At 42.8% G+C, this 12,954-nt stretch overlaps 1 protein-coding gene across 1 annotated transcript in view; it reads left to right on the top strand.

The window, feature by feature from the left end:
* LOC134528862 (sarcoplasmic reticulum histidine-rich calcium-binding protein-like) overlaps window positions 1-9,643 on the top strand; it is a 46,282-nt gene extending 36,639 nt beyond the window's left edge. Inside the window, exons 5-7 of the mRNA XM_063362529.1 lie at window positions 635-733; window positions 8,668-9,570; window positions 9,621-9,643. Of these exons, the coding sequence (XP_063218599.1) occupies window positions 635-733; window positions 8,668-9,570; window positions 9,621-9,643 (1,025 nt within the window). The remainder of the gene's footprint in view (window positions 1-634; window positions 734-8,667; window positions 9,571-9,620) is intronic.
* The last annotated feature ends 3,311 nt before the right edge of the window (window positions 9,644-12,954 follow it).

Here is a 12,954-nt window from a genome sequence, read left to right as displayed (position 1 = left end):
AAAGATGAAGCTGTATTTCTAATGAATTAAAGTACCATTATATCCTTATAGACATGTCAACCTTAAGGTTCAAAAAACAAATACTCATAAAGTCTAAGTGAATTTTAATAAATTTCTTTTCTTTTCATCTAAAATAGTTGATTTACATTAAAGCCATATAGAAGCGAGAAAAGAGGTGCTACTCTTTGACTGAGTTAGCCTAATAGCCTTAACAAAAACAAAAAAACATCATCTCTCCTTGATTGGACTTATTTATTAATCATCCCAGATTTTACGAGCTGTTTCAGTAGTATTAATAAAAAGAAATACACATAAAATACATATAACAAATTACTAATGAAACCACTGCTGGTACACATGCACTGCTGCCAACTGTCGGGGTTGCTGGCCCACTGTTTGAACGGCTTCTGGCGCACACACAATTATACAACCAACTAGCCAATGATTACTTACAAAGAATGTTAACATTTAATTTAAAATCCTGTATTTTGTTTAACTGACTATTTTTATTAATTTTTGTGAATCCTCTCTTCTATCTGTAACACAAAATATATAAAGGTTAATTGACACAATCATTATTTTTTTTTTTTAAATATAAGTAGCTAGAAATTGAAGGTGGTTTTTGTAATTTCAGAACTTAGCACCATACAAATGATCAAACATTCTGCTAAAACTGAATCTGTCGAAGAATCTACAGATATTAATGCTCCAGAACCACATGATTTAGATGCAAGTAAGTACCTAATATTATGGTCATAATTTTTTAATATTTTTACATTTGTACTTAAATTGCAGAAATTTTAAGCCTAACCTTCTCTATAAGCCACTATTTACCGAAATATTTTTACCAATGCGAAACATGCAAGTATCAAGTATTTATTATAAAATACTATAATAGTTTAATTTCATGGTTTTCAAATGAATCAAAAATGCTTTATGATTAGCTTGATGTCATGAGGCAAAGTCACTTAGCAGGCACTGGATTTCGTCTAACCTGTCAAGGAGGTATATAGAGAATGTTGATGTAGATCTGTTTTTATGACAATGACATGGAAACTATCTGTGTGTTATGGAATAGTTTGTTAAATTATTACTGTAGTCATGGTTAAAATTACACCCTGGATAGAATCATTTAAATATAAAAATCTTTCAGTGCCAAAACCTTTTTGTTATTAAAAATACTTTTTTTACCCACAATATTTTAAAACTGTTGCCTACAAATGTAATAACTAAAGTAATTTTAAAAAGTCTTACATGGGGTTGTCATTGGGAATATTCCACTTAATCAATTAGTTATAAGCTAGGGACTGTCTGTAAATGTCTCATAGAAGTGCACAATTTTATTGCAAATACTGTTTGTATTTGCTCCTATCTGAATGAAAGAATGATAGTTTACATACAACATATTCTACAAACAAGCATAAATATTTTGTTAAAGAGCAAGTTCAACTAGAATTATTTTTTTTAAAGCAGTGCATGCCTGGACTTGTGACAGGCAAGCCAGCATTGCTGTCACCCAATGTGACCATTCACTGGCTGTCATGGACACAGTGGCTGCCACAAACCAGCCCTTATCACGTGGATTCACTGTGCCAGGTTCCAATGCTAGGATATTGCATATGATTTCACAAAAACACTAGCTACCCTAGACATTGACTTGAAAATTTATATGGGCATTTATAATTTTCATTATTATTATTATTATAGTAGTTCATTATACATTGTCGTCGTCCAGGCTATTCCCCGGGAAAGGTGCAGCTGCCCGACTGCTCGAGGTAGAGGGGGGTTCAGGCCTCGTGGCCTCCGGGGGAAGCTAACCTGGTGTTCGTAATCACAACGTCCCAGTTCAATGGGCGACTGCTAGTTTTTTAAAACACCGACCCGGATACATGGGGCTGACCCCGTCCTCGCCTGTGCACGTCTTAGGGGGAAGCCCGGCTCCGTGAGCTGTGCCACGCCGATCTGTGCCGCACTGCAAATCAATGCGCTACTGGCTCTGACACGAAGTCTACTGGCTACACGATGTACAGGATATGCTCCAAATCTCTGTGGGTTGCGAGGCGTGTCTCTCGCGTCTGACTCGTGACTGTCTGTTAGGACGCCCGCGCCACGAGGGCCAATCGCAGTTCTCACAACCTATATTTGTATACAAAATTAATTATGACAGCCGAGATTTTACTGGCGATGCCACGTAGTTCCGCGCGTATAGCAAAAGGCCTATCCTCGTCCTGACAAGCGACGCTGAATGACTATGCTTACCCGCGCTGGGAAATAAACCGCGACCTCTCCACTCCCATGACTCGCTCACGACTCCCGCGCGGGGCTACCCCTCCTGACGCGTCTCCCTCTCCCCTCACAGTCTCCCACGGAGCTCGTGACGTGTCGCAGGCGGGGCGGGACCTAAGTCGCCCAGTGCACAATCAGAACAAGCCCCTTCAAATAAAAGTAAAAAAATATATACAAATTCAGTCTCTCTTCTGCGATACATAAATTGTCTGCTGAAAAAGAAAACACATCACCCTCGTCGCCGGGAAGTACTGTCGTACTTGTTGGTACCACTGCGCCTAACTGGCCTCTACACCCCCCCTCCCCCCCCGCCCTAGCTTCACTGCACCACACACGCATAACTGGCAGGAGGGGCGTTGCCTCGTCATAACGGCCTGTAGGGAGCTAGGTAGGCACTTGGTTCGACGTCAAATGCCCCCCCCTCCCACGAGGCCGTTATGCGTGGCAACGTCTCTCAGTTAGGCACCACTCGACGCACTTGGGGACAAGTCGAACACTGTGTGGTCAAATCTGGGGGGCCAACCTCGCGCTGCTCCCAGGAGGGTAACAGACTCATCACGCTGCACCTGGGTCTGGGCACGTCGCGGCGCACTGGCATGGTCAGGGTGGGGCACACGTAGTCGTTCAGATACTCAGGGGCCCTGCGGGTTCTGGAGGGGCGAATTGGGGTAGTGGGTTCGCTCACCATGAGTGCCGCGGGGTCTACCTGAGGGGGGGCAGCTATGGGCGGACTCGCCTTAGGTGTGGATGCCGCCTGTGGGAATATGTCGAACAGTGTGGGGGTTGGGTCGTCCGAACAGCACTCACTCCCGGTCAACCACCTCTGTTGGCGCGGACAGCGCTCCTCCTCGTCCCCTGTGTCCGCCTCGACATCAGACCCAAGACACTCAGAGATGTTGCAACCGACCCCAGAGATCTGGCGGGGAAGGCCCTGCTCCTCACTGACCTCCCCTTCATCCTCCGAATCCGGTTCCGTGATGATTTCCCGTGACCCGTCCGCCCCCGGCCTGGGGCTCCCAGGTCGAAGAGGCGCTTGAGCTACCCGCCCCTTCTGACCCTCCCACTTCCTGTCGTTGGGCACCGCCACTGACTGCTCCCGGTACACCTGCCGCCCCGTGTCCAGGGCAGGCCACCCCTTCCATCCCCTCTCCAGAGAGTCCAACGTTGTCTCCAAATACTGCCACAGCTCCCGGCTATAAGGCCACTGCTCTGCCTCCTCCCATTCGGCCCTGCCTGGTGTTCTGTCTCCCACAGCCGCGGGAGTCACGTCTCGTGCCGCGTCACCTGGGGTCACATCCTCTGTCGCGTCTGTCAGCCTCGTGTCTGTTATGTCCATGGACGTTGGTGCTGGAGTAACATCTGTGGGTGTAGCGTCTGACACATTGCCCCTTGCCTCCCCTGGGGCCTGTGGGCGTACTGGACCACGTGGCTCTGACGTCCGGGATGCTCCTGGGGGCGTAGTCGCCGGCAATGCTGGCGGCCCATCCCGACTCCTGTGCTGCCCTGTGTCCGTCTCCACGTCCGTTGCACGTCTGAGGTCATCCCTGTGAATTTTGGCTCGTCCTCCATTGGGCGTATGTACTATGTAAGACGTTGGTCCAGCCTGACGCAGAATTAGCCGGGGCCCTGCCCATTTCGGCGCTAACCCCGCGCAGAACTTCTTGGCTCCAGATGACAGGTGATGTTGGCGCACAAACACCTGCTCTCCGGGTGCCAGCGCGGGCGGCGGTCTGTCCGTCTGTGGCGTGTGCTTGCGGAGGTAGGTTTCTTGATGTTGCCTGGCCTGCTCCCGCTTCTCTGATAACTCCGCCCGCAGCGACTCGCCCCACTCACCCACCGTAGCGGCCGCCACCACGCGACACTCGCCCGGCAGCGCCAAGTTCTGCCCCTGGACTAATTCTGCTGGTGTGTACCCCGTGATCGCGCTCGTCCTTCGTCTCAGACTGTACAGGAGTGCCGGAATATGCATGTCCCACTTGCTATGGTCCTCGCCCAACCGGAGACGGAGCTGCGCCTTGATTTCCTGGTTCCGTCTCTCGGTTGGGTTGGCCCTTTGGTGGTATGTGGGTGTAGTATGATGGTCCACCCCCCACCTCCGACACGCCTGCTTCCACCTGGCCCCCGTGAACTGGCATCCATTATCACTTAAGACCACTGCCGGGTACCCAAATCGGGGAATAACCTCCCCGTCCAACAGGGCGACTAGTGTACCCGAACGGACGTTGGAGACAGAGTAGGCCTCCACCCACCTGGTGAACAGGTCCGTAACTACCACGAGGAACCTTTTCCCCCTGCTGCTCCGGGGATAAGGGCCCATGATTTCCAGCACTATGGTGTGGAAGGGGTACTGGGGCCGCCTGGGTCGCTGCTGCTCCTCGCCATCTGCCCTCCTCGCCTTGCAGTGTTGACAGCAGAGACAATTCCTCACATATTCCCGGACGTCCCTGGTCACCCCGGCCAGTGAAATGTGGTGCGCAGCGCCTCCGCCGTCTGCTCTGCACCGGGGTGGCCCGCGAGCTGGTGGTCATGGAAGTAGGCGAGGATGGCGGCTCGAGCTCCCTCCGGGGCGTAGATTCGCCATGACGCCATATCCCCAGGTGCCCTACCCTGCAGGACTCCATCTACCACCCTCTGGTACGGTGTTACCTGGGTGCCACAGGCCTCAACAACAGCTCTGGTGGCGGCGTCTCCCATCTGTACCTGCTTGACAGCACTGATGAGGTCGGCTAGAGTGTCTACGGACTCGGGACTGGGGCTCTGGGGCTGGTGGGTCACCGTGTACAGGGCGGCACGCCTGGATGACTCCCCTATGGCAGAGGAGTGGCCTTGTGGAGGAACCAGGTCCTCCCAGGATCCTCCGTCCTCGTAGACGTTTGTCGGGTCAGGGTGCCGGGAAAGTTCGTCCGCGAGCTGGTTCACCTTCCCCGGCACATGCTCGACTTGGAAGGCATAGTTCTGGAGCGTCATGGCCCACCTGGTAAACTTAGACTTGCGGCCCTGCATCGTGTTTAGCCATTTGAGGCATTGACTATCTGTCCTCAGGGTGAACTCTTTGCCCTCAAGGTAGTGCCGGTAGCGACTGACCGCCCACACTACTGCCAAGCACTCCTGCTCATTTACGTCATAGTTCCTCGCGGCCGGCCCGAATTTGGAGCTAGCATACTCCAACACTCTCCGCTCGCCGTCGGGGCCGACCTGGTATAGCACCGCCCCCATACCCACCTTGCTGGCATCCGTCTGGAGGTACAGAGGCTCCCCTGGTGCCATGCGGGCGAGAACATGACTTCTCCGGAACAGGCGCTTGACGACAGCCAGGGCGCCGTCTGCCTCAGCTGTCCACCTATACTTCGTCTTGGGCGAGAGCAAGTCTGTGATAGGAGCAGTCACCGTCGCGAAATCCGGAATGAAGGAGCGTAACCAATTCAAGAGGCCCATTAGGCACTGCAACTCCTTCCTCGTGCATGGTGCTGGCTTGGTTTCAATCAGGTCTAAGTGCTTTGGCAGCGGTCGGCAGCTCTCAGCATCAACAATATGCCCCAGGTATTCGAGCTCCGCCGCCCCGATGTGACACTTACGTGGCGCACATGTGAGGCCGTGCCTCCACCATACAAATTGATCTTGACATCCAGCTATTATGGATCCAGTCTCCTTTGGAGATGATTTGAAAACCTTCAGTAATATCATTATTCCACCATGAAACCCCAAAAAAATCAGGTTGGTCGATGAACAAAGAAATAATATTAACAAATGCATGATACAAACTGTTGAAAATACCAATATATTCATGAATACCAGGAGCACGCGTGCACATGCCCATCGGCTATGAACATTCTGTTACAAGTCACAATCTTGCACAGCTAAGATGACTACTGCTCCTTTCACATACATAAACACTGGAAAAACAAAATGTCTCATCGACAGTAGCAAGTAGTTAAGTAAAATATTCTGTTTACCTGTTGAACATTAATAAACGAGTTTATTACTTTTGAAATTTATTCCTCTCAAACAAAAAATACATTTGTTGGGTGCGACCTCATGGTCAAGACCTCGCACAATGACTGACGAAACAAACATCACTGCAAAACGCACAGAAAATTCACTTAACTGGGGTCTTTTTTGCAGAAAAGCAGCTTTCCTATTTGGTATACATATTATTCTTACAGTTACCATTTCTGATTCCTCTCTCAGAATGCTTCCACTGTTCCTCTCACACATTGCCTTCTCTTTCTAACCTAAGACATTTTGGGATTCCTCAGTCAGATAGCTTTCCCATAGTCCTGGCAAACATATGTCTCTCTCTTACCCAGTATGCGACAAAGTATCGTCTCTTTCATTTCAACTTTACTGTGTCGGTCACGTCTTTCTGTCTTTCTTTTTCTCAACACAATACTCACTGTTATAAAACCACTATGAAACACATAGGTAAGTAAAATTTATAACTATAAAATGTACACTCAAATGCAATAGACTCCTGAAGTTCACTCTTATCTACATAGGTACTAACCTAGATTGAAAAGTGAAAACCAGTAAAAATTTTATCAAGATGCTTTTCTAAATAATATATTTCAATTTCAAAATTAATTACAAGTATTAATAATATTAAAACACAAATATAAAATCTAGGTCATTATTACCTTGAACTAAATAATCCGCTGACCCACCTAGTATCAAGAAAACATAATATTTATTCCTTTAACAAATACTCGTAAAAACTGGGGAGGACAGGAACTTTCACGTAACAACTCTGTCACTACTGCTTTCATTATTAATTTTTAGTCTTCCATAGAAAATCTAAAAACCATTATTTTTGACTGTTTGCCTAAGTTTGTACAATTCCCTATAAAGGCTGCTGTTTTAATGTCCTGGATTTTTAAGTCTTATAATACATTAGTATGGCAGGATGAGAAAGTAAGTTTTATGATCTTGTATTGGCTCTTAACTTAGTCCATTCAAAAGCACTTCTCAAACATGGCTGCATGTACTATTAATTCACTCAAACTAGTTTTCTACTAAAACCAAACATTAATGTTAAAAAATATATATATTTGTAGGTAATTTGGTTACATTCAACCCTGCTTGTTTACTAAAATAATTTTCAAAGAATGAGCCATGGCCTGTATGTAGTAAGTTATAATCCCAGAATTTGCCTGGAGTGATTTCGGGAAACTGCAGAACACAAAACCATAGTAGCTGGACAGGGATTTGAACCCAAGTCCACTGAAATATGTGTCCAGAGTCACATTGCTCCACCCCCTTGACCTTTCTCCATGAACTCTAAAATGTGAAAAACACAGAAATATTATTATTGGACTGTTGGAAATATCTGAACTGCAACATGATAGATGAAAATTTTTGAGACAATTCTTGTTTTATCATACAGAATCAAAAAATAGGTAAGAAAAGTAAGAATAGTTTTTCCAAAATAAAATGTGCAAACCTCTTGAATCTGTTTAATTCAGTTACCACACTTTCACCCTTGTTAAATACAATATCCCTTATTTGGCAGATCCAAACCTTAAGCTTGAGATGTAGTTAATGGATAAAGTGACCACTCCTTACTATGAAAAATGTCATAGCTGTTCGTAAGTATTTTTTTCTTTCAAAAATATTTCAGAAAACAGGTTGAAACTGTACCCTGCCTCAAAATATGTCAGGAAGTATAAAGTTTTTTTTATAAATATGCATATTTGATTGTTTTTAGAGACATACTAATTTTTCCAGTCATGTATCTCTACTACTCCGCAACACCATAATTTCAAAATGAAGGAATTTTTTTATTTTTAAATTTCAGTATAGCCTATGAAATATTTAAAAAAAAAAAATTGCAACATAGTTTTTTATATTTTTTTCTTCCTAATATTTTGGAACATCTGCATTCAAATGAGTCCATTTAGTACTATCCTAAAAATTCAGTTTACGTTTTTCTGAGAGTTATGGATACATGAACACGAGTTGGTATTTCGCTAAACCAATATGTAATTATTGATGAATAAAACGCAAACAAAAAAATTTAATATCACAACAAAATTGAGACATTAATAATTGCACACTTACAGCAAAACTAGTACTCATATAATTAGTCTACAAAGCTACTTACATTGGAGCCACAGACCGAACAAACACAGTAATCTACACTATGCTGGCTCTTACTCAATTACTCAATTTCTATATTATTTACTCTTGTTGCAAAATTACTGTACAGCCATGAAATAGGGATTCTGTTGTTACTAGAATTCCTAGTGTTCCATAGAGGAGTTAGAAAAATGTGTGTAGGCATTTACCTGTTTTTTTTAGTATCTTGGTTATAAATTATATGTTGTGTTAATGTACCAGTAGTGAGGAGGGAGATGGTTTTGCTAACATAATGTTCAACAATTACAGGTACTTACATTAGCAGCCATATTTATAATTTGGGCAGCAGTTATGAAAGTGAGCTGACGTTTACAGATGATGATAGTTCAGAAGAGAACTATGATAATAATGATCAAGAGGACAGTGATAATAGTCATGACGACCATGGGGAAGATGGTGATGATGAGGATGATGAAGAGGAAGAGGACTATTACGTAGAGGAGGAGGAGGATGACGTAGAAGAAGAGGATGATGAGGAAGATGAAGAAGAAGAGGATGCATTATGGGATCAATATTTCAACGATCTGGAGAATTTGGAGAACATGGAGGGTTACAACAACTGGGAAGAGGGTCATGACTTGGAAGAGGGTCATGACTTGGAAGAGGGTCATGCCGTGGAAGAGGGTCATGACTTGGAAGAGGGTCATGACTTGGAAGAGGGTCATGACTTGGAAGAGGGTCATGACTTGGAAGAGGTTCATGACTTGGAAGAGGGTCATGACTTGGAAGAGGGTCATGACTTGGAAGAGGGTCATGACTTGGAAGAGGGTCATGCCGTGGAAGAGGGTCATGACTTGGAAGAGGGTCATGACTTGGAAGAGGGTATTGCTTCGGAAAAGGGCTATTACTGGTTACAGGGTTCTGACTCAGATGAGGATACTGACTGGGTTTATCACTGGGATGAGAATAACAATGACAATGACCAGGATAGGGAGACGAGAGTGGAGAAGGAGAGAGGGCCGGAGGGCGATGGGGAGGTGGAAAATTTGAATGAGGCTGGAATGAAAGAATATGAGGAGAGGGAGGGGGACGAGAAGGGGGAGAAGGATGATAAAGAGGATGAGAGTGGGCAAGTGAATGAGGAGGAGTGCGAGGAGATGGTCGAGGAGGGGATGGAGGAGGGCAAGGAGGGGGAGGAGGATGATAAAGAGGGTGAGAGTGGGCAAGTGAATGAGGAGGAGTGCGAGGAGACGGTCGAGGAGGGGATGGAGGGGGAGGAGGATGATAAAGAGGATGAGAGTGGGCAAGTAAATGAGGAGGAGTGCGAGGAGACGGTCGAGGAGGGGATGGAGGAGGGCAAGGAGGGGGAGGAGGCAGAAGAGGAGGGAGAGAAGGATATAGATGAAGAATTGGTGGTTGGAAAGAATGACGGCAAAATTGAGGCAGATGATGATAAGAAAGATAATGGAAATATTGATATGTTTTCTCAAGGCCAGTAGGAAAATGAAGAATATAAGAAAAAAAAGGCAGAAGAAATTTTTAAAGGTAAGTTTTAAAGTTGAGCTTTTATGAATTAATATTTTTTTTTATTTCTATATTCATCAATCATGAACACCCACAAAGATAAATAATATTTTTTTTATCTTACATAATGTTTGCTTGTGTGTGTGTTTTTGGGTAAAACATAATTGAGCTATAATTTAATAATCTATTAATCATTTACATTGTAAAATTTATTTTATAAAAGGTCATCTAAGTTAATCTATGATTTGAGGTATAATTAAGTTAAATAGTATACAGGAAAAAAATTTTGATGTTTTGAGCGATGTCACCATCATAACAATGACAAATATTACGTTTACACGACAGTGAACACAGAGAGGAATGTTTTTCAATTTCTGCATTGAGAAGTCTCAGTTCGACGACTCTGTAACGTGCTAAGAAATGTCGCAAAATCACAACTTATTCTATCTCAAACAAAACTCAAACTCCATTCGAACTCAGGAAAATCTTGAGTATTTTCGGCTAGACTCCGCAAATTGTCCTTGCAGTTGTTTATAAAGATAATTATATTCCCAATTGTTCTGAAACATTTTTCTTTTGCAAGTTCAGTTCGGTTGCCTCACAAAGCAGGTGTTAGAGATTTTGTAGGATCTTGATGCTGTCATAAAAATGTTACAGGTTCGCAACTTCCACTGCTCTGGGTGCCATGTGACCTGGATCTTAGAGTGACCCGGCTGATGGATGGTGGAAGCGGCATCTGATGGTTGGGAATCCTGGCTGTTAAGATTGGAGCAAAGTTTGCTGTTAGGTCTTCACAACCACAGAGTGCTTTAAGACATTACATCGGTTGAGCCATTTTTTGTGATCCCAGTCAGATAAGATAACTCTTTTGTATTTCAAAGTACAGTAAAGTCAGGAATTTGTTATATTTGTTTGTTAAAATTTTAATGTTAAATGGAATTTTATTTTTGTAAACAAGTAACATGAAATATTACATGGAGATTTATTGTGGAACTATTATGCGTTCAAAGAAAAGAATAAATGTTTAAATGAATAAAAGTTGCTTTGATTTGTGACTGGAGTATAGGAATTTAACTTTTCTTAAAGTTTGTAAGAGTTCATACCTGTATCAGTAGATGTAGATTGTTTATTTTAAGTTGAAACTTAGTTTGTGACCGCATTGGTTTTGTCTCTCTCTCTCTCTCTTCCCCCCCTTCCCATCCACCTCGTTCTGCCGTAATTTAAGCTTACTTAATGACATTAGATGGTAAGAATTTTAAAGAAATAATTATGGTTTTGTTTATTGTTTGATATTTGCAGGAAGTAATGATTTTAGTTTATTTGTTTGCCCCAGTAAATTCAAGTATGTTTTGTTCGAGATGAGATAGTGCAGGTACCTACCATTCTTGTTTTAATTTATTCAAACTTCTGGAGTAAAGTCTGAAGTAAACGTAATTGATGTAAATAAGAGGAGATATTGTTATATTATTGTGTATCCAGTTTTAAGATATTTATAAGTTTGTAAAAGTAGAATTAAGAAGTTATGTTTTTGTAACAATGTTTTGAAAATATAAAGTAAAGAAGGACTTGTTCTGCAACATTCAGCTCTTGGTTCTTTTTATTTATGTAGCTTATAGATTCCCTGTTCATTGATTCAGTATTTGGATGGTTTTAGGGTAACGGTGGGTAAGAGTACGCGGGTGGCTAAGAGTACGCATTGAAATTTTGTGCTGTTGGCGACACTGAAATGCTTTCTCGTTATGACGCTTTAGTGCGTCTACAACTGCAGAAGAAGACACCTTATTTACATCAATGTGCTCTTCTTTGTTACCGAACTGCAAGGTCAATTACAGTTTTTCTATTATTGTATGTAATTTTTAGAATGTCTAACGTAAGATTTTTTAAGTAAGTTAAGTTGCACAACTATTCTTAAGACCTATGTCAAAGTAAAGTACATTTCGTTTGCAACAACACACAGTGGTCAAAGCTTCTGTTTGTTTAACGTGCTGGCATCTGTTGACGGTTTTGTGAAACATTGCTCGGGAGGCCAAGAGTACGCAACATATGATCACTGCGTACTCTTACCCTCCCTGTGCGTACTCTTATCCTAACTACTAGTTCTAGCTTCTCTTTGAATAACAGGAAAAACATTAATGTAGCGAGTTATGTTTAAACTTTTGCATGTTGTTTATTGCAAATAGCTTTGATTTATGCCTCACTAATGCTGTAGGTCAATCTTATATTTGATTTAATATTAGCATAAATTAATAAGAACACAGTCATATTATAGAACTTTTCTTTTCGTATAACATTAGTGAACTGCAATATTTTTTTTCTTTTTGACGTGACGTCTAATAAATCGATGAACCCCGGCTATACGCACGAAAAAGTGTCCCGTAACGCACATTGTCCCGTTGCGCTGTGTCCCGTTACGCTTATTGTACGCTTGTGCCGCATCTATCTCTCTTCCAGTCGATTGGAACAACCATCAATTTGACTTTTTCGAGGCACATTAAACTTGAAACACTCCCATTCGTTTCCTACTTTTCCTATCATCGTCCTATCCTTAACAGAATAACACAGATTGGAAGAAGTTAAATAGCAAACATGTATAAAAGTTATAGTTAAAATAATCTCTTCGTTAAAGTAATAAACATATTTGAATTAATGAGTGCAAATAAAAGTAAATTTATCAATTAAATTGTAGATTTCATTTCACTCCTTCTTTGTATCCATACAAAATAGTGATAATTCAATAAAAATTATTCAATTTTATTCATAGAAGTATGCAATCATTTTATCAATGTTTTGTTATGACGTTGTCACGTTAAACTATCGTCCGTAAACCGACTTTACAGACAACCAATTTTTTGTTTCCAGTAACTAATTTGTACGGGATGGCACCATATGAAAATGGAACTTTGAGTCTTGTGACTGAGACAGGTTATATGAACTCAGACCTATTTCTCGACTGGCTGAATCATTTTGTGCATCATGTGAAACCATCAGCAGAAGATCCAATCTTGCTCATAGCAGATAATCACTCAACACATTGTTCACTTTCTGCAGTTTTGTTCTGCCGAAATAACCACA

This window comes from Bacillus rossius, chromosome 2, assembly GCF_032445375.1.
Source record: "Bacillus rossius redtenbacheri isolate Brsri chromosome 2, Brsri_v3, whole genome shotgun sequence".
In the NCBI taxonomy this organism is placed as follows: Eukaryota; Metazoa; Arthropoda; class Insecta; order Phasmatodea; family Bacillidae; genus Bacillus; species Bacillus rossius.
Note: the sequence above shows the minus strand (reverse complement) of the source record. Positions and strands in the feature narration are given on the sequence as shown.